The sequence below is a fragment of the Oncorhynchus tshawytscha genome, linkage group LG26 (genome assembly GCF_018296145.1).
Source record: "Oncorhynchus tshawytscha isolate Ot180627B linkage group LG26, Otsh_v2.0, whole genome shotgun sequence".
NCBI lineage: Eukaryota > Metazoa > Chordata > Actinopteri > Salmoniformes > Salmonidae > Oncorhynchus > Oncorhynchus tshawytscha.
In genome coordinates this window covers 5,998,422-6,021,657 of record NC_056454.1, presented here as the reverse complement: position 1 = coordinate 6,021,657, position 23,236 = coordinate 5,998,422, and the positions used below count along the sequence as shown (strand labels likewise).

The 23,236-nt window shown below is 43.0% G+C and overlaps 1 protein-coding gene across 1 annotated transcript in view; it reads left to right on the top strand.

Annotated features, from left to right (window-relative positions):
• The window catches only part of LOC112224984 (striated muscle preferentially expressed protein kinase-like), a 136,790-nt gene that overhangs the window by 38,600 nt on the left and 74,954 nt on the right, over positions 1 to 23,236 (top strand). Inside the window, exons 7-12 of the mRNA XM_042306934.1 lie at positions 5,847 to 6,142; positions 6,569 to 6,791; positions 9,518 to 9,684; positions 13,276 to 13,383; positions 14,988 to 15,076; positions 20,859 to 21,034. Of these exons, the coding sequence (XP_042162868.1) occupies positions 5,847 to 6,142; positions 6,569 to 6,791; positions 9,518 to 9,684; positions 13,276 to 13,383; positions 14,988 to 15,076; positions 20,859 to 21,034 (1,059 nt within the window). The remainder of the gene's footprint in view (positions 1 to 5,846; positions 6,143 to 6,568; positions 6,792 to 9,517; positions 9,685 to 13,275; positions 13,384 to 14,987; positions 15,077 to 20,858; positions 21,035 to 23,236) is intronic.

Sequence of the window (23,236 nt, the reverse complement as noted above, 5' to 3'; positions counted from 1 at the left end):
GCTGAGCAGAAATCTTTGTGTCTTCAGCCAAACCTGGTCTGATATCACGAAGAAGATTTGTCCTGTCCGTATGGGGATTTAGATTATTAAACAGTCTTGTAGGGACTGCAGATTACCAGTGTGGAACTGCTTTTACTCACCAATAATCTGTGTTCTCCTTTGGTGATATCACCAATGCCCTCGGTGACAGTCTGTTCATTACAGCCAAAAGCTGTTTAGTGGTGTTTGTAGTGAGTCTCGTGTAACGTCTGTACGTTCAGGTGATTGTGTACTTCAGTCTTATAGATAGTGTAGTCTTCTACAGTAACACTGCCCTTGTTTGCTAGGCGGACTAATATATAGGTGTCATTCTGGAGATTTAAGGGCTTGTTTCTCAGAGTGGGTAAAGTTATTCCTGACATAGGGAATAGAGGCTTCTAGCTTGGATATGTCTTTACGCGCCAGTCTGTAGTACACTCTAAAAAGAAAAGGTTCCTGGAGTATCATTTAGGGGTTCTTCCAATTGAAACTATGGGGGAACTACTATAAGTTCTTCAAATAACCCCTTTTAATGGATCCTCAAATAACATTTTGAATAACCGTTTGGGGTACATTTTTTAACTATCCCTCCCCCCTCCCTTATTAATATTAATAATAATATGCATATAACAGACTTCCAGCACACTAATAGAGAAGAACATTAAACAAGCATAGCATTTACACAAATTACTGATGATTGGCTGAGAGAAATTTATGATAAAAAGATTGTGGGGGCTATTTTGTTAGACTTCGGTGTGTGTCTTGACATTATCAATCAGAGTCTGCTGCTGGAAAAACATATATGTTATGGCTTTACAATCCCTGCTATATTGTGGCTAAAGAGTTACCTGTCTACCTGTCTATATATTAATAACAGTAATAACACAATATTTTAGGTGTCAGTGTTTATTATGATTTTCGTAACAAAGAAACATCTAAATATGAGGTAAACTTGCAGCAGAGACCCAAGTCGAATGGGTATATCCTCTGGCGTTAAAGTGTTGATGTTTTCCGTATCCATAGCCAGAATGAATTTTGCAGTGCATGGTGATCGAACAGATTTCCTGTTATATTCATCAGAGGTGTAGGGAGGGGGAAGTCTATGAATCCAAAAAATAGTAATTATACAGATGATTAACAAAACATGCACACAACAGTATTCATACCTTGATTTTTGTGGTAAATGTAAATGAAAAAAAAAACAGTTTTGATAATGGTTTTCATACACATACCTTGTCCATAATGTAGAGGCCTATGGGATATTCATTGAAGTGGTAAGGGAGGAGGATGGTACATGTGATCTGCATTACATAAAAATTCCAATAGACATACCTTGTGTACCCCCTGTCTGTATACCTGCAGACACAGACACAAAAGTGAGCAGTTCAGTCATCTAAACCCAATACAGCTAGCCTTCAACATTCTCTTATTACCTCTTTGTTGATTGATATCCATTGAATTGTTTCCATTTTCTGTTTTCGAAAGATTTGCACAAATATGAAAAGATAAAAACAATATTCATTTAAATATGATACATGTTACAAACCTTACCTTAAATTGAGGAGAGCTTTATATTTTCCAGTTAAGTGCCTGCACCTGCTGTCCTTTCAAATTCAAATGCAAATGTTTCAGTTGGGCAATTAGGTTCCTGCAAGAACCCCCACCAACGAAGGAGATCCTCGATGAACCTCACCTTCTATGGGTTCTTGGAAGAACCTTTTGGGGGAAATGTTCAGTGCCAAGAACCCTAAGGTTCTTCGAAGAACTTTGAGGATCTTAGAGGAACCCTTGTTGGACCCCTAATTTTTAGAGTGTAAGTATCCACAGCTGGATTAATAGGCCCAGGTGGAATGAATGTAGATGGAGCTCTAAACACACTTTTCATGTTGGACATGAGGTTGCAAGCTCTAAAGAACAGTTTCTGATGTGCATATGAATTAGTAGTCAAAACGGGTTGCAGTTGTTCATTCTAAAATTACAGGCTGATTTCCTACTATATGTATTATTTTGTATATAATTTCTGTAAATAGTTCACTAAGTTTATTGAACCATACCAGCCGCTTACCTTGTTTTCTTTCTCCAACCCCCCCACAAAATTGCATAATAGACAAAGTAAGAAATTTAAAAAATACCAGCTTCATCTCAATGTATTTTACATTTTTTTGTTTTTCAAATATATTAAATTCTCCTTTCTCTTGTTTATTATATGGCTATATTCCCACTAATATTCCTTTGTGTAATTAAGCTTTTAGTAATTAAGCTGTGTAATTAAGCTTTTAGACGTCTTAATACATTTGAACTCCTTCAAAATAGGAACTACATATTCTAATGTTAGAAAGAATAATATAAACTAGATATAGGCTACGGTGGGTGGGGTTGGCTAAATAATTCAAACTGAATAGGCCTAAAGAATAGTCATGAAGTAAAGGAAAAAGGCAGAGCATGCCCAGAGCTTGTGGCTGAGCAATACCAGAGCGAAATTGGATCAGAAGAGAAGGCTGACACCATTTTTTGGAACCCCGACTTGCTGTGACTATTGATATGGAGATTGCGCAGACATAGCTGCTGCCCACTCTGTTGCCTATTTAGCTTCTCTTGAGTGCTCCCACTGCCGCTCCCCCCTCATTGACATGGAGTGGAAACTTAATGTTGTACACTAAAGATACAGTATGGTTGACATGTTTGAACTATGCATTCCATGCCTCAAGCGTGATTTATTTTTTCAGTTGGGGTGTTAGGCTACATGCAGCTATCCTGCTGTACACAAAAGATATGATCGACATTTTTGTACAAATGTTGTTGTCTGTTGTAACAGTAATTTAGCCAAGCATATCAAACACTGAATCAGAATCTGGCTGTACAGGAGATGTTCAACGTCTCCACTCACGCCAAATTCTGGTTCAACACAAGCAAGACACATAGAGGCAGCGATTATTTTCTCATTATGATTGCAAAGATTGACTATTTCTTTTTCCAGCAACTCTCGCTACGATATGGCAGTATAATATCTAGGAAGATTATCATCACAAATAAAAGATAGTCTAAAGTAGTAGTTGACAAACGACGAAAGGAAAAATAGTGCTCTGGGCGGTGCAAAACAAACTTGCACATTGTCAGACCCTGGTTACTGGTCTGGGTAAACATTCTTGGGCTGCCTAGAACGTTCTGCTGCCCAGAGGTGGAGAAGCTTGGTAGCCTACTCATGCGGTAATTGCACGATAATTTAGTAGCGCAATAGCAGTTGGTAGTGCCGGTATGTAGTTAAAACACAGATTGTTTTATGCCCCAATGCAAAACTCAAGTGGGAGTTATATAATTTTTTCAGTAACTCTGGCTTGTAGATATGATATGGCAGCAACTATAAAGATTAGCCTACATCATCACACAAAACACTGATTGTTCTTGCTCCAGTCCAATATATGGGGACTGTGTCCTTGTGCAACAGCTGACAGAGACAGTTGTCTATCCATCAATAAATATTTGTAGGGATTTTTTTACATTTCAGCTGTTCAGTAATATGAGGCAGAGATAAAGTTATCCGTGAAGTTACTATAAACACTGATACAAGTAATTTTTTAAGACATGTCATACTTATGAATTGAAATGCTTATAAGCCTTACTGTATTTATACATGTTTACAATTAATACAATTACTATTTATTAATAGTGTTGTGAATGCAGATATACCCTTTTTATGTCCCGTGTGTGGGGTGATTGGCAATAGTGTTGGCCAATCATCAGTCAGCACCACATTCATGTTCTTTGTAACTCTCATTTTGGGGCAGTTGATTTGACGTATGGCCCCAGCATAGAACCCATATTGAAGAGAATAAGATTTGTTGTGGTCTTTCCACCCATGTCATCCACATCAGCTGTACAGTGAGTTATTAGTTAGCTAGATGCATAGTGCTAGCCAGGTTAAGGTTAGCAACTGAGGTGACAGCATTAGCTAACGTTAGCTCACACTCAGTGAAGATCTCAAACCACAATAGTTTATAAATAATTTATAAGTGCTAATAAATAAATGTTATTATATAGTGGGACAGAATATTAAAAAGAGTTAAGTACAAATGATTTACTCATCATTACACATTTACTTGATTGTTTGCCATTGCTTCCTATCTTCCTATCAGTTCTCTTTTTTAGATGTAACATCACAGCCATTCAAGTCACATGTATCAAATCAAATCAAATTTTAGTGTGTTAGTATACTGTAATGTAGCTGTAGGGAGGAGACCTTTTCAAAGCATCTATTCTTTACAATATCACCATGGATACTAATTCACATGCAGTACAGTGCCTTCAGAAAGTATTCATACACCTTGAATTATTTCACATTATGTTGTGTTACAGGATGAATTTAAAATGGATTATTTAGCTTTTTTTCTCACCCATTTCCAAACAATCCCCCAGAATGAGAAAGTGAAAACATGAAATTAAAAGTATTTAATTTGTAGAATCACCTTTGTCGATGATTACAATGTTGAGTCGTTTTGTGTCACGACTTCCGCTGAAGTTGGTCCCTCTCCTTGTTTGGGCGGTGTTCGGCGGGCGATGTCACCGACCTTCTAGCCATCGCTGATCCATTTTTAATTTTACATTGGTTTTGTCTTGTCTCACATCACACCTGGTTTCAATCCCATCATTACATGTTGTGTATTTAACCCTCTCTTTTACCTCATGTCTTTGTCGGTGATTGTTTGTTGTATGTATAGGTGCTATGTCTGTTATGCTGTGCGACAGGTTTTATTTACCCACTTTTCTTTATTTTGTATATGTTGGTTTTTGGAGTTTGTGAGCTTTCATTAAATACTCAGTTTATTATTGAACCAAGTTCGTTCTCCTGCGCCTGACTTCCCTACCACCAGCACGCACCACATTACAGTTTTGGGTGTGTCTTTATCAGCTTTGCACATCTGGAATTGGGGATTTTCTCCCATTCTTCATTGCAGATTTTCTCAAGCTCTGTTAAATTATATCGGGAGTGGCAGTGAACAGAAATCTTCAAGCCTTTCCACAGATTTTCAATGGGATTCAAGTCTGGGCTTTGACTGGGCCACTCAAGGACTTTCACATTCTTGTTCTGAAGCCATTCTAGCGTTGATTTGTCTGTAATCTTGGGGTCATTGTCCTGTTGGTACGTAAATCTTTGCCTCAGTCTAAGGTCATTTCCAACCTGAAGCAGGTTCTCATTAGGACTTTGCCTGTATTTGGCTCCATTCATTGTTCCCTCTATCCTAACAGTCTCACAGTCCCTGCCACTGAAAAGCATCCCCATAGCATGATGCTGCCACTACCATGCTTCACAGTAGGGATTGTGTTAGATGGGTGAAGAGCTGTGCCTGTTTTTTTTCAGAAATAACACTTTGCATTCAGGCAAAAGAGTAAAATTTTTGTCTCATCCGACCACAGAATCTTTTGCCTTATGCTCTGAGTCTTTCACGTGCCTTTTTGCAAACACCAGACGTGCTGTCATGTGCCTTCTCAGGAGTGGCTTCCATCTGGCCACTCTCCCATAAAGCCCAGATTGGTGATGTTTTTCTCGAAGAAGCTCAGCCCGGCGAAGCAAAACTATGATGTGGGGGACCGGGAGCTGTTGGCTGTGGTCAAGGCCTTGAAGGAGTGGAGACATTGGCTTGAAGGGGCTCAACACCCTTTTCTCATCTGGACTGACCACTGCAACCTGGAGTACATCCGGGCAGTGAGGAGACTGAATCCTCGTCAGGCAAGGTGGGCCATGATGTTAACCCGTTTTGTTTTCACCCTTTATTTCAGACCAGGATCCCAGAATGTTAAGGCAGAAGCACTGTCCCGGCTGTATGACACAGAGGAGCGGCCCATGGATCCCACCCCAATACTCCCGGCCTTCTGCCTGGTGGCGCCGGTAGTATGGGAGCTGGATGCGGACATTGAGTGGGCGTTAAGTGCAGAGCCCTCTCCCCTCCAGTGTCCCGCTGGGCGTCTGTACATTCCGTCTACTTTCTGTGACCGGTTGATCTATTGGGCCCACATGTCACCTTCCTCTGGTCATCCAGGCATCGGTCGGACGGTGTGCTGTCTGAGTGGGAAGTACTGGTGGCCCACCTTGGCAAAGGACGTGAAGGTTTATGTTTCCTCCTGCTCAGTATGTGCCCAGTGTAAGGCTCCTAGGCACTTGCCCAGAAGTAAGCTACACCCCTTACCCGTTCCACAACGGCCTTGGTTGCATCTGTCGGTTGATTTTCTCACCGATCTTCCTCCCTCACAGGGTAACACCACTATCCTGGTCGCTGTGGACCATTTTTTCAAGTCCTGTCTTCTCCCTCTGCCCGGTCTCCCTACTGCCCTACAGACTACGGAGGCCTTGTTTACATTTGTCTTCCGGCACTACGGGGTGCCTGAGGATATAGTGTCTGATCGGGGTCCCCAGTTCACTTCGAGGGTCTGGAGGGCATTCATGGAACGTCTGTGGGTCTCGATCAGCCTTACCTCGGGTTTTCACCCCAAGATTAATGGGCAGGTGGAAAGAGTGAACCAGGATGTGGGTAGGTTTCTGCGGTCTTATTGTCAGGACCGGCCAGGGGAGGACCGGCTCTGCCACTCCTGCACCAACCTCTCACCCTTCCAGTGCGTACTAGGGTACCAGCCAGTTCTGGTGCCTAGGCATCAGAGTCAGACCGAGGCTCCTGCTGTGGACAACTGGTTCAGGCGCGAGGAAGAGACCTGGGACGCCACCCATGTACACCTCCAGCGGGCCGTGCTGCGCCAGAAGGCCAGCACAGACCGTCACAGCAGTGAGGCCCCGGTGTTCGCACCTGGGGACCGGGTCTGGCTCTCGACCCGAAACACGCCCCTCCGCCTGCCCTGCCAGAAGCTGGGGCCGCGGTTTGTGGGGCCATTTAAAGTCCTGAGGAGACTGAACAAGGTTAGTTACAGGTTACAGCTTCCCCCTTGGCTTGCGCTAGGTTTGTTTCTAACCTAGGTTTGTTTGTTTTGTTTAATCCGGTTCATGTTACCGTGGTTGTGCTTTGTGCTGCCTCACCTGTCCCTTTGGGCCAGGGTATATATTAAAGTTCTCCTGTTATCACCCATCTCTGCTTTCCTGCGCCTGACTTCCCGGCAACCAGTCACTCGCCTCGTTACAAATATGGAGAGAGAGAGATGGAGGATGAGCTTCAATCACAACCTTTCTGTGTTTACTACTACTACACACTGGTATCATTTCTTTAAAAAATAAGAGAGTGCTCTGAAATCAGAGTAGATAGCAATATCGAATTTACTCAGGTTTGTTTATCAACAGTTGTCAGAGTGACATCATGAACATTCTATTGAAATGGTAACTTGCATAGTGAAGTCTTTTGTTTCGACATGTATCTAGCTAGTTAAACAATGAACCATGATCCCAACTCATAACGTTACTACCCTGCATGAATCTGCAGGTAGCTAACAAACCAGGTTCAATGCTATAACTAGCAATGCAATTTACTCTGAGATATGAATAAAATTACTACACAGATCACACACGAAACATTAGCTAGTGAGCCAGCCAGCTAACGTTAGCCAGATAGCTAACAGTAAGCTTAAACTTGAAATGTAAATGACTTTCTGACAAAATTACAAATGTGTAATATCTAAAAATGTAGCTAGCTAGCCTATCTTATCCGTTACATGGATGGACGCTTCTCCCTCTGTCACGGATGCCATGGTTGCCCTTAGTTTGAAGATGTAATCCAGAGACAGGTGTTTTGTACAATAGCCTTCTGTGTGTTTTCTTTTCAACTCCCTCTGCATATTTGCAATAAAACAGCAGAATTTCCTTAGCTATCATACTCATATTTCCACTGGGCATTCCACTGATTTCAAAACTCAGTCCCCCAGAAAGTGGAGAGCAACACTTTTGCAGTTCTCGTAAGTGATATCTTTAAAAAAGCTGTGTTAGAAAATATTACCTACACATACCGACCAGCTCACGTTATAGACAGAAGCGTGCTACATGGCAGACCAATCCGAACACATCTCTCGGCATGTCCAGCCCACCCATTATCTCAGCCAATCATGGAAAGGGGAAAGGTTTCTGACTTTTTCCGTGGCTAAACCAACTAGGCTCATAATTTAACAATTTTTATCCTATTAAGAGATAGCATACAAGTTCGTTATTAAGGCACATGAAAGTCCACATGTTCCAGAAGGCATTTCTGCCCCCAAAAAACATTTTTATTAAAAGGAAAAGTTTACATTCAAATGGCTCTCCTGGGAAGTAAGGACATACGACATACACCTAGTTTCCTGAAATGAGTCACATATATAGATTTTTTTTAAATGGATTCCGTATTTATTCACTTCTTAAAACTACCCCTCCCGGATCCGGGAGAATTGTCATCAACTACACTAATTAGCATAACGCAACGGACAAATAATCTTACTAGAAAATATTAATATTCATGAAATCACAAGTGAAATGTAGTGAAACACAGCTTAGCCTTTTGTTAATCACCCTGTCATCTCAGATTTTGAAATTATGCTTTACAGCCAAAGCAAGACAAGCATTGTGTAAGTTTATCGATAGCCTAGCATAGCATTATGTCCAGCTAGCAGCAGGAAGCTTGGTCACGAAAATCAGAAAAGCAATCAAATTAAATCGTTTACCTTTGATGAGCTTCAGATGTTTTCACTCACGAGACTCCCAGTTAGACAGCAAATGTTCATTTTGTTTCATAAAGATTATTTTTATAGCCGAAATACCTTATAGCCGAAATACCTTTTTATAGCAGAAATACCTTTTTCTTGTTCAGGTTTTGTTGAGAAATCCACCGGAAGTTGCGGTCACGACAACGCCGGGAAAAAAAATACAAATTAGATCCATAATATCGACAGAAACATAGCAAACGTTTTTTATAATCAATCCTCAAGGTGTTTTTCAAATATCTATTCGATAATATATCAACCGGGAGAATTGGCTTCTCAGTAGGAGCGAGAGGAAAAATGTCCGCCTTTGTCTATTACACACAAATCACTCTGAGAGCCCCCACCTAACCACTGACGCAATGTTGTCGTTCGGCGCACATTTTTCAAAATAAAAGCCTGAAACTATGTCTAGTGACTGTAGACACATTAGGGAAGCCATAGAAAAATGTAATCTGGTTCATATCCCTTTCAATGGTCAAAAGGGATGCATAGGAACGCAGAGGTTTCAAAATAAGAGTCACTTCCTGATTGGATTTTTCTCAGGCTTTCGCCTGCAATATCAGTTCTGTTATACTCACAGACAATATTTTTACAGTTTTGGAAACTTTAGAGTGTTTTCCATCCTAAGCTGTCAATTATATGCATATTCTAACATCTGGTCCTGAGGAATAGCCTGTTTACTTTGGGAACGTTATTTTTCCAAAAATGAAAATAGTGCCTCCTAGCTTTAAGAGGTTTTAATGACATAAAACAATTAAAGCCTTGTTCACCTTTGGATACTGCGATCACAACATGGAATAAAGTACATCATCTTATTATAATGTATATTCAACAGAGCCCATGCAGGAGCCGCAGGGGAACCTGGGTGTTCTTAGGGACATCAACAGCCCTATCACATCTGATGAAGAGTACCTCAGCCCACTGGAGGAAGGCATGGATTTTGGAGGGCCTGAGACAAGGAAGATAGTCGACACACGATTCAAGGAGCCCCCTGCATTCCAGGTGAGACTGTAACACTGATCCCAAAAGGATCTCTCGTGTATCACTTGGCTATCCTCCACTTTACATTATTCTGTTGTGGTAAAGTTAAGCATAGGGGCAAGGAATCAGTTTGGGATTTGGCAAATAGAGCTTTCACAAAACTTTTTATTGACAATTTGCAATACACTGTAAAATCTATAAATTGTTTTAATTCAACTTAATTTCAAAGCACATATTGTATGGTGATTCATGCAGTGGATGTTCCAGTAACGCTTTACTTGACACCCAGCGTCATAACAGGTTATGACACGGTCATAATCATGTCTTAACTGCTGACATAACTTGTCATAACCTGTTATAATATGATCATAACTGTCATGACATATATTTAGACAAAAAAAGAAACGTATCTTTTTCAGGATCCTGTCTTTCAAAGATAATTCATAAACATCCAAAAAACTTCACAGATCTTCATTGTAAAGGGTTTAAACACTGTTTCCCATTTCCCATAAACAATTAATGAACATTCACCTGTGGAACGGTTGTTAAGACATTAACAGCTTACAGATGGCAGGTAATTAAGGTCACAGTTATGTAAATGTAGGACACTAAAGAGGCCTTTCTACTGACTCTGAAATACACCAAAAGAAAGATGCTCATCTGCTTGATCGTGCCTTAGGCATGCTGCAAGGACAAATGAGGACTGCAGATGTGGCCAGGGCAAGAAATTGCAATGTCCGTACTGTGAGATGCCTAAGACAGCGCTACAGGGAGGCAGGGCGGACAGCTGATCATCCTCGCAGTGGCTGACCATGTGTAACAACACCTGCACAGGATCGGTACATCCAAACATCACACCTGCGGGACAGGTATAGGATGGCAACAACAACTTCCCGAGTTTTACCAGGAACGCACAATCCCTCCATCAGTGCTCAGACTATCCGCAATAGGCTGAGAGAGGCTGGACTGAGGGCTTGTAGTCCTGTTGTAAGGCAGGTCCTCACCAGACATCACCGGCAACAACGTCGCCTATGGGCACAAACCCACCGTCACTGGACCAGACAGGACTGGCAAAAAGTGCTCCTCACTGATGAGCCGCGGTTTTGTCTCGCCAGGGGTGATGGTCGGATTCGCAAGGCCTGTACTCTGAAGCTGGATCGATTTGGAGGTGGAGTGTCCGTCATGGTCTGGGGCGGTGTGTCATAGCATCATCGGACTGAGCTTGTCGTTATTGCAGGCAATCTCAACGCTGTGCATTACAGGGAAGACATCCTCCTCCCTAATGTGGTACCCTTCCTGCAGGCTCATCCTGACATGACCCTCCAGCATGACAATGCCACTAACTATACTGCTCGTTCTGTGCGTGATTTCCTGCAAGACAGGAATGTCAGTGTTCTGCCATGGCCAGTGAAGAGCCACGGATCTCAATCCCATTTAGCACGTCTGGGACCTGTTGGATCGGAGGGTGAGGACTTGGGCAATTCCACCCAGAAACGTCCAGGAACTTGCAGGTGCCTTGGTGGAAGAGGGTCACAGCACGAACTTGCAAATTTGGTGCAGTCCATGAGGAAGAGATGCACTGTAGTTCTTAATGCAGCTGGTGACCACACCAGATACTTACGGTTACTTTTGATTTTTATCCCCCCTTTGTTCAGGGACACATTATTCCATTTCTGTTTGTCACATGTCTGTGGAACTTGTTCATTTTATGTCTCAGTTATTGAATCTTGTTATGTTCGTACAAATATTTACACGTGAAGTTTGCTGAAAATACACGCAGTTGACAGTGAGAGGACGTTTTATTTTTTGTTGAGTTTATATTGCATTATTTTATGGCTGGTTATGGCATCTACATAAGAGTGTCAAAACCCACATCACCTACCACACATGTCAAAACATTCCATTACACCATAGCCAAGATGTCACGTCTACTCAAGGTGGGTGGAATCAGGCGCAGAGAGCAGATAGCGATATGAAAGTTTATTCTCCGGTGAACAAGAAACACGGTCAACCCAAATACACACAGGGTGAACAATCCAACACAGGATAAAAGGCGAACCGGAGAAAATAAGAACACAAGACACACCGACAGACATAGATGACAAAATAAACAATCCCGCACAAAACAAGGGCAGGACAACCTACTATATATACACAGACACTAATTAACTAAACAACACACAGGTGAAACCAATCAGACAAAACCAACAGATACACGAAAAGGGATCGGTAGTGGCTAGTAGGACGGTGACGACGACCGCCGAGCACCGCCCGAACGTGCAGGAGAGCCAACCTCTGCGGAAGTCATGACAGTACCCCCCCCCCTGACGCGCGGCTCCTGCAGCGCGCCGCCACCGTCTTCGAGGACGACCCGGAGGACGGGGTGCTGGGCGATCCGGGTGGAGGCGGTGGAAATCTATCAGGAGAGAAGGGTCCAAAATGTCCCTCACCGGAACCCAGCATCTCTCCTCCGGGCCATACCCCTCCCAGTCCACGAGGTACTATAGGGCCCCCACCCGGCGTCTCGAATCCAGAATGACTCGAACTGTGTACGCCGGGGACCCCTCGATGTCCAGAGGGGGCGGAGGGACCTCAGGCACCTCACCTTCTTGCAGGGGACCAGCCACCACCGGCCTGAGGAGAGACACATGAAACGAGGGGTTAATACGGTAATACCTAGGAAGTTGTAACCTGTAACACACCTCGTTTATTCTCCTCAGGACTTTGAACGGCCCCACACACTGCGGCCCCAGCTTCCGACAGGGCAGGCGGAGGGACAGGTTTCGGGTCGAGAGCCAGACCCTATCCCCCGGTGCAAACACGGGGGTCTCACTGCGGTGCTGGTCAGCGCTCCTCTTCTGCCGTTCTCCCGCTAACCGTAATGAGTCCTGAACGGCTTTCCAGGTGTCCTTGGAGTGCTGTACCCATTCCTCCACCGCAGGAGCCTCGGTCTGACTCTGATGCCATGGAGCCAGGACCGGCTGGTAACCTAACACACACTCAAAAGGAGACAAGTTAGTAGAGGAGTGGCGTAAGGAGTACTGGGCTAGTTCGGCCCATGGAACATACCTTGCCCACTCACCAGGCCGGTCCCGACAATAGGACCGCAGAAACCTGCCCACATCCTGGGTACGCGCTCCACCTGCCCATTACTCTCGGGTTGAAAACCTGAGGTTAAGCTAACCGAGACCCCCAGTCTCACCATAAACGTGCTCCACACTCTGGACGTGAATTGGGGACCCCGATCAGAGACGATGTCCTCAGGCACCCCATAGTGCCGGAAGACATGGGTAAACAAAGCCTCAGCAGTCTGCAGGGCCGTAGGGAGACCGGGCAACGGAATGAGGCGACAGGACTTAGAAAACCGATCCACAACGACCAGGATCGTAGTACTTCCTTGGGACGGGGGAAGGTCGGTAAGAAAATCCACCGATAAGTGTGTCCACGGCCGTTGTGGAACGGGGAGGGGTTGTAATTTCCCTCTAGGCAGGTGTCGAGGAGCCTTGCTCTGAGCACACACTGAGCAGGAGGAGACATAAAATCTCACGTCTTTAGCCAGTGTGGGCCACCAGTATCTCCCTCTCAGACTCTGCACTGTCCTCTTGATACCAGGATGACCCGAGGAGGGAAGAGTATGAGCCCACCGAATCAGCTTGTCCCGGACCACCCTCGGCACGTACTTGGTCCCTACTGGACAGTTCGGAGGAGCCGGCTCTGACCGTGAGGCCCTCTCTATCTCAGCGTCCACCTCCCATACCACCGGTGCCACGAGACATGACGGTGGAATGATGGGAGTTGGCTCAACTGACCGTTCCTCGGTATCATAGAGGCGAGACAGTGCGTCAGCTTTGGTGTTTTGGGAGCCTGGCCGATATGTGATGGTAAACTGGAACCTAGTAAAAAACATGGCCCATCTAGCCTGTCGTGGATTTAGTCTCTTAGCTGCCCGGATGTACTCGAGATTACGATGGTCAGTCCAGATGAGAAAAGGGTATTTAGCCCCCTCAAGCCAATGTCTCCACACCTTCAGAGCCTTGACTACAGCTAACAACTCCCGGTCCCCCACATCATAGTTTCGCTCCGCTGGGCTGAGTTTGCTCGAAAAGAAAGCACACGGGCGATGGCACGCCCGAGCGTTGGGACAGCACGGCTCCAACCCCGCCTCGGACGCATCCACCTCCACTATGAACGCTAAAGAGGGGTCCGGATGCGCCAATACGGGCGCATTGGTGAACAGCTCCCTCAGACGACTGAAAGCTCTGTCCGCCTCTGCTGACCGGTCCTCCCTTCAGCAGTGAGGTGATGGGAGCAGCCACCTGACCAAAACCCCGGATAAACCTCCGGTATTAATTGGCAAACCCTAAAAACCGCTGCACTTCTTTCACCGTGGTCGGAGTCGGCCAATTACGCACGGCTGTAACACGATCATCCTCCATCACCACCCCGGAGGTGGAAATACGATAGGAAGGAAGGAAGGAAACGGACTGTTTGAAAAACTCACGTTTCTCCGCCTTGCAATACAGGTCATGCTCCAGTAGTCGCCCAAGTACCTTACGCACCAGAGACACATGCTCCGCGCGTGTGGCAGAATAGATCAAGATGTCATCAATGTACACTACCACTCCCTGCCAGGCCGTGTGACACAAGATGTCATGTTATATATATATATTTTTTTAATTTACCATTTTAAATTATCATTGTAATTGCACACACATTGATGTCAGACATGCACCTATCCCAATGCTATGTTGCTGATGACTGGGATGAATGCAGGAGTAGATTTCAGGAGCAGGACAATACATCCTTGTTTTGACTGATGATTGATATAAGGGAAAGTACGTGATAGGCCTATTGGGCTTGTATTATTATGATGGTCGTAAAGCTTCTTGACAGTGTCATGTGTATTTTCTTAATCCAAGTAAAGTCCTGCAGGATGATCATAATGCTTCATGACAGTTTCATGAAGTTTATTTTCTACAAGTTATTTAAAATATAATGGGAAAAAGAACATGACTTCAGAATTCATTACAACAACAAAGGGTGTAAGAAACAAACTTTCTAACAAAAGGAAACTTCTTGGCAGGGAAAAAATTAATTTCAAAAAATGTGGGTTTTGACACTCATGTGATATTATATATGTATTATATATGTATGTATTATATATACAATCATATGACATCATAATGTATTAAGACACTGTGTGTCATGTAAAGTGTTACCGATGTTCCATATAGTGTAGTTTGCATTTCAAAAGTGACAGCATGGAAATTAGTCTATGTGCTGTCAACTCCCATTTCAAAATGGCTCATCCTCTGTTTTAACAGGTAACTATGAATGATCAAGCGGTCATTGAGGGGCAAGAAGTGACCATGTCTGTCCGACTAAATGGACAGCCCAAACCCATGCTTTATTGGTAGGTTTCCTTACGCCATTAAATCATCAATTCAATGCTCTGTGTATTTAATCTTAACTGAAAAAGCCTGCTGTAATGTACAAGAGTTATTGATACAATACAGAATTTGTTTTGTCATGCATACACTACATCACCAAAGGTACAGTATGTGAACACCTGCTCGTCAAACGTCTCATTTCAAAATCCTGGGCAATGATATAGAGTTGGTCCCCCCTTTGCTGTAATAACAGCCTCCACTCTTCTGGGAAGGTTTTCCAGTAGATGATGGAACATTGCTGCCCGGACTTGCTTCCATTCAGCGAGGTCGGGGCACTGATGTTGGGGGATTAGGCTTGGCTCACAGTTGGCGTTCCAATTCATCCCAAAGGTGTTCTATGGGATTGAGGTGATCGCTCTGTGCAGGCCAGTCAAGTTCTTCCCAACCGATCTCAAAAAAACATTTCTCTATGGACCTCCCTTTGTGGTAAAACAGTAAAGGGCCATCCCCAAACTTTGGCCCCAAGTTGGAAGCACAGAATTGTCTAGAATGTCATTGTATGCTCTAGGGGTAAGATTTCCCTTCCCTAGAACTAAGGGGCCTAACCCGAACCATGCCCCGGACCATTATTCTTCCTCCACCAACCTTTTCACTATGCATCGGGGCAGGTTGCGTTCTCCCGTCATCTGCCAAACCCAGATTCGTCCGTCGGACTGCAAGATGTTGAAGCGTGATTCATCACTCCAGAGAGCCATTTTCACTGCTCCAAAGTCCAATGGCGTCGAGCTTTACAGCTCTCTAGCATACGCTTGGCATTGTGCATGGTGATCTTTGGCTTGTGTGCGGCTGCTCGGCCATGGAAACCCATTTCATGAAGCCCCCGACGAACAGTTCTTGTGCTGACGTTGCTTCCAGAGGCAGTTTGAAACTCGGTAGTGAGTGTTGCAATCGAGGACAGACAATTTTTACGTGCTGCGCCCTTCAGCACTTGGTGGTCCCGTTCTGTGAGCTTGTGTGGCCTACCACTTCGAGGCAGAGCCGTTGTTGCTCTTAGACCAGCCCTGGGGAATTATTTTCTATGGAGGGCCCCATCATATGACAGGATTATACATCATGTGCATGACTGTGTTGACAGATATATCTAGTGTAATACACTTATTTAACTTTAACATATAAACCACATCCATGTTCTCCTATTGGTAGGTATTTTCATTACTATATTTTACTTAATTTATTACATGCAATGAACTACACAGAGGGAAAAGTTCACTGTGCATTCAGCACCACGGACAGAACTCTTATTAACCGGTATGCACAAAAACACAAGAAAGAGAGAGAGCTCAACATTACATTTGGCAAGGGGGCAGTATCCTGAATATCTGCCTGACTGACGTGTCCAAAATAAACTGCCTGTTACTCAGGCCCAGAAGCTAGGATATGCAAATAATTGGTAGAATATGATAGAAAACACTTTGAAATCCATTCAGATTTTTGTTTTGAGGTCGCTGGCCTTTCCAATGAAAGTCTTTGGCTCTGTATATAAAAAATAGCTCACAGATTGCAGTTTCAATGGCTTCCACTAGATGTCAACAGTCGTTATACAGGGTTTCAGGCTTGTTTCTTGAAAAACAAACAAGTAATTGTAGTTTTTCCAAAGTGAGCTAATCAGGAATGGTAGGCTTTTGTCCGTGTGAATGAGAGCATACTCTTCGTTATTTTCCTTTCCAATTGAACACTGTTCTTTCCGTCTGAAATATTATTGTTTATTTACATATTAGGGTACTTGGGGATTATATAGAAACACTGTTTGACTTGTTTGGACAAAGTTTACCAGTAGCTTTTTGGATTCCTTTGTATGCATGTTGAAGTTGTGGATTACTGAAATGAATGTGCCAACTAAACATACTTTTTTGGGCATAAAGAAGAATAAAGAAGGACTTTATCAAACAAAACAAACATTCATTGTGTAGCTGGGACCCTTGGGATTGCAAACAGAGGAAGATCTTCAAAGGTAAGTGATTTATTTCATCGCTATTTGTTATTTTGATGTGGGGCGCTGTCCTCAGGTAATCGCATGGTAAGCTTTCTTGGAATCTGACAACGCAGTTGGAGTAACAAGAAGTTAAGCTTTTAAATGATATAAGACACTTGTATGTTCATTAATGTTTAATATTATGATTTTGTCATTTGAATTTGGCGCCCTGCAACTTCACTGGACGTGATCCCGCTACGGAACACCTAGCACAAAGAAATACTACTCAATCAGTGTGAGGAGTGAAGTCTCTGATGGCCATTGACTAGAGCAGTGAAGTCAGGTATAGTTTCTGATGTTGCTATGCATAGGATTGCTGAGGTTAGAGTCAGTATGACCTTGACATGTTATATTTCATCACTGAAAATGTCTGTTCACATACATAGTTTGACCCAAACAGTACAAACATCTGACAACGCAGTTGGATTAACAAGAAGTTAAGCTTGTAAATGATATAAGATACTTGTATGTTCTTTAATGTTTAATATTACCGTTTGACCCAAATAGTACAAACATCTTCTGAGCATGACTCCTAGTCTTTGGAAAGTTTTGTTCATCGAGAGATGCATAGAACCTTGTCAGTGACATTGTTTTGAATAGTTCTCCAATCACTGCATCAGACTGAAGATCGATAAGCTCAAGTTACAGGTCAGTGGGAGTGATATAGGCAAGTCAGTTAAGTTTAAGCACCGCAACTTTGTCACTCCATCCTTGCTGTGTGTGTGTGTGAGAGCTTTTCTTTGACATCTGTTGGGAGAAATGACTGATTTACAGTTCAGGAGGGTTACCTAGTCACACATATGAAGTTTTGGAAAGATGTGACTTTATAACCCTTCAAAACAGACAGTGTGACCCAATGAAAGGCACTTCCGGTTGGCACAGGAAGCTATAAGTGAACACATGTCTTGATTGAGATAGCCTCTTACAGAATCCTGAGTTTTAAGTCTTTAAGTTAAGAATTGACTGATCTACACAGGGTTGAATGCAGTGATTTTCATAAAGACAGGTTATGTGTTTCAAAACACTTTTAGGGTGATTTTAACCACTTCCGGTTGCTTCAGGAAGCTTAGAATTGTCACAGGTAGACCTCATAGTGGTCTGATGGACTGTCATAGAAGACAGGTTCATAAGGCATTCATAACCCACATAGGCTTCAGGTTGACTTTAGAGGAGCAGGCAATGTATTCCTATGGGGAGAGAAGTCAATGCAAACTGTTTGATGTAAACACCTTCTTTTAACTGTTAAGGGTTAATGCAACACGGTCAAGGTTAGGCTTGCACGGATCGGAAGGACCTCAGGTACGTACCTGAGGTCGAATTGTGCTTCTCACAATCTCAAATGACATTTAGGGCCAGGCTTCATTTTGGGCCTTCTGTTTTTCAAGGTCGCTGCACTCAGAGCGAGCTACGGTCAAGCGGGGCATCTCGTTGATCTCGGCACTGTCTGGAGACTATGGTGATGCCATTTTTTGTGTTGATTTCAGAATGCCATTTTGGTGATGGTCCCTCTCCGTTTAAACATATTGCAAATGTACAAAAGTCAACTAGCAAGTCAGTGTCCATCAGTCAATTAGATGTCATTCTGACACCAAACTGATACCAATTGACATCAAACCCACTTTTTCCAACTCATTTGGAAGCCAACTATCACATTTGTCAGAGCAGGCCTATAATTCACAGCGCTTTCAGTTTAAAACATATTAAAAATGTAAAACACATAGTTACGTTCTAGCTGCGGGTCCAGTTCGGACATTATGTGTAGGCCATTGTGAGACGACCCCGAATCCCGAGTTTCGGCTCGATAGGTCCTTCGGTGCCCGAGCAAAACCCTAATTGGTGCTGAAAATCCACTTTTTTCCATTCCTTGCTACGGGGTCCTTGAATGAACTATCGGACAGAAACATTGGGGTCCGTCTCTATGGGCCAAGCCGGTTTCAATGCACCTAGTCTTGCGTCTCTGAGACTTTTCTAAATGTCGTCATTTTCGTAATGGTCCAAATGAATTGAAGTCATTGCAAATGTACGAGGCTGTTTCTCAGTCCGAGAACCTTCTAGAGCCACGTAACTCACCACACACTATCGACCTGAGGCCTAGAACAGGTTTCTAAAGTTTCAGAACTCTAGGTCTGACGGTTCTTTTTTAGCTCGAACAAAGGTAACTAATTGCAGGCACTGTCTGTCTCGACGCACCCCAATGGGTCCCTCCTTCCAAGTTGTGTGTGTGTGTGATTTAGTTTTTCTTTGAAATTTTATGGGAAAAATGACTGATTTACAGTTCATGGGGGTTGCCTAATCACACATATGAAGTTTTAACCCTTCGAAACAGCCCCTGTGACCAATTATGGCACTTGGTTGGCACAGGAAGCTATAAGTAAACACATATCCTGATTGGGGTATGCCTTTACAGAATCCTGAGTTTTAAGTCTTTACGTTAAGAACTGAGTTATTTACGGAGGGTTTAGTGAGTGTGTGTTATTTCAGAAAATCACGTAAAATCACAGAAATCTCGCAGAGCTCTGCAGCACACTTTAAAAAGATTCGTATGAACACCCTGCAACTGGATCTGCAACTGTTTAAAAATATATATATTTTTGAACATCACCAATTTGACATTGTACGATTTCTCCTAAATGACGATAGATAAATTGCTCGTTCTTTTATTATTGACACCGGAGGCTCCTTGACTTTGACGTGAAGCGGAAAAATTATTGCTCTATTTTCATTTTGGACCTTTAATCGCAGATAAATGGCCATAACTCAAAAACCGTTGAGGCCTAGACGCCATCTTGTTCGGGGCCAACTGCCCATTATGCCAAACCTACGCTCACCAAGTTTTGGCTTCAAAATATTTTCCGTTTTGGAGATAAGGCCACGTCGTGATTCGTGATGTTTTGTACATTTGCAATATGATTGCTTATGCCCTCTTGTTGGATTTACCGGGACAGCGGAAAAATGACCAAAATTTGATTATTTTATAAAACGGAAACCGAATGTCTGAGAGAGTACGTTTGATGACTTCCCGGTAGATCCGGCCCTGCCGCACGGCCCGACGCCGTCCGCGAACGTCGACGTCTAATAAGGGACCGTACATTTGCAACATGGACTTTCTCACTAACCATATGGTGGATGTCAAAATGTTCCCTTAATTAAGGTATGGAAATGTCAGGACAAGTTGTAGACAGCAATGCTCTCTTTGCACACCAAGCACACAGCTTTCCCTGATACCTCAATAAAGAAATATTTTGATGTCCACTCTTGCTTGATCACCCTACATTCATTGTCTACTTTCCTTTTCTTTGAAAAACAAAGGCCTTTGCCCAGGCCTGTCCTAGATGTTTCCACTTCACAATAACAGCACTTACAGTTGACTGGGGCAGATCTAGCAGTGCACACATTTGACTAACTGACTTCTTGGAAAGGTGGCATCCTACAATGGTGCCACGTTGAAAATCACTGAGGTCTTCAGTAAGGCCATTCTACTGCCAATGTTTCTCTATGGAGATTACATGACCGTGTGCTCGATTTCATACACCTATTAGTAACAGGTGTAGCTGAAATAGCCGAATCCACTCATGTGAAAGGGGGTCCACATATGTATATTGTATCTTGCCATTAGAGTTTTGTGCATGGCATGGTTCACATTGGCAAGACAATGGTTTCTATATTTACAATGTAGTCTTTATAAAACCAGTATACTGTAGTTCCCTCTCCATTGTCATGCATCTCTAAACATTGCAAAACATTTCTAAATATAGAACTCTCTCTTTGTTCAGGCTGAGGGACAGGGAAACGATAAAAACAGACTTGCACCACACAATGTGTGAGACCAAGGACGGCACTTTTGAAATGACCATCAACTCTGCTCAGAAGTCGGACACGGGAGTGTACACCTGCAAGATCATCAATGAGTATGGAACAAAGCAGTGCGCATGCAAACTGGAGGTGAAAGGTACAGTACAGCAAGGCTGTCTATTTCCAATCCCTCTCTTTGCTGTATGCCAATCAAATAATACAAAACGTTGGATAACATATATGTGAGGTACATATAATGCCTTATAACACCTATACTGTGTCATAACACTGACTCTAAGCATAGTAATAAGAGCAGTTGTTCTACCTGCAGATTGTTTACGCTACAAAGCTTGACAGATAGCTTACACTCTTCCAGTAAATAATCAGAAGGCATTGGTACCGTTAAGAATCTTTAGTAGAAGACATTTTGTTTGAAAACTGTAATAGATACAGAAAGGAGAAACTGTATGAGAAAGTCACTATATACATTCACACGAATGGATACAAATAAAGAACAGCATCTCTATCGCGAGTTAGCAACAAAAACTAGCCTAGCTAAACAACATGACCGTGCAGATATGATGACAATCACAGGAAAGGTACCACTAAACATATACACATAATCTAAGTGTCCATATTCAGTAGCTTAATAATTATGATTTAGCTTTGTCACAAGAGATATCTGAACACTTAAAATAGCTAGATACATCCAAAAACCAAGAAGCTAAATACCATCCTAAAACGATAGCTAGCATGCTAACGCACAATGTTAAGTGAATGGGTGATAGTTAGCATAATTAGCTTAGCATCATCGGAATTTAGGAAACTAGAATAAACATGTAAAAAACATAAATATTCTAGAAACCCAATTTGAATTAGCAAAAGCATTTTCTAATAACTCGAAAGTATGTAAAGACTCATCTTTAACCAAGGCCTACTAAGGTGAAAAAATTGAGCTTGTCTGTCTGTTCTGTTCTGACAGGAAATAGCTCTGCACTGAATGTTAGCAATTTAAAAGCTATAGTACCCAAATTTAACACTAGATGACAACATAGGACAACATAATACTTTGTACAGAAGTACAGCTATCATAACAGTAGTATTAAGCTATAAACTCACAAGTCATTAAAACATCCTAATAAGCAGTGGTGGAAAAAGTACCAAATTGTTATACTTGATTAAAAGTATTGTAGCGACCCTCACAGACAGCTGTGTGTTATGCTGTTAGTTGTTTGTGTTGTTTGTGCAAGTTTAAGACCATGTTTAGCCATTGTTCTCTCTCTTACGTCTGGTCTTCACAAGAGAAGGTCACGGTTGTTTTATATGGGTATTTTTGTCGGTGCCATCGCCTCGCTTCAGGTCCTTAGAAAACTATGCAGTTATTTTTTTTTGTAGGTATTAATTCTTACATTGTTAGCCCAGAAAATCTCAAGTGTTATTACATTCAGCCGGGAATAACTATTGGATGTAAAAGCGATGTCAACTTATCAACATTACGACCAGGAATACGTCTTTCCCGAAGCGGATCCTTTGTTCGAACTCCACCCTGGACATGGGTTCTTATCTCGGAGGAAGACCCAAAACAACGCAGTCGCAGCAGGAGAGGCAGACGGAACGGCCTACTGGTCATACTCAGAAGGCGAGCACACCATCCACCTCTTCCGAGGATATTAAATCACCAATGTCCAATCTCTAGATAACAAGGTGGACGAAAATAGGCCCCAAGTTGCCTTCCAGAGAGACACCAGAGATTGTAACATTCTCTTTTTCACGGAAACATGGCTCACTCGGGACATGTTGTCAGAGTTGGTACAGCCACCCGATTTCTTAATGCATCGTGCCGACAGAAACAAACATCTATCTGGTAAGAAGATGGGCGGGGGTCTATGCCTTATGATTAATGACTCATGGTGTAATCACAACAACATACAGGAACTCAAGTCCTTTTGTTCACCTGACCGAGTATTCCTTACAATCAAATGCCAACCGCATTATCTTCCAAGAGAATTCTCTTCGATTATAGTCACAGCCGCGTATATCCCCCCAAGCAGATACCTCGTCAGCCCTGAATGAACTTTACTGGACTCTATGTAAACTGGAAACCATATATCCTGAGGCTGCATTTATTGTAGCTAGGAATTTTAACAAAACTAACCTGAGAACAAGACTTTCTAAAATCTATCAGCATATAGATTGCACGACACGAGCTGGTAGAATTCTGGATCATTACTCCTCTAACTTCCGTGAGGCCTACAAAGCCCTCCCCCGCCCTGCATTCGGCAAATCTGACCATGACTCCATTTTGTTGGTCCCAGCCTATAGACAGAAACTAAAACAGGAAATGCCCATGCTCAGGTCC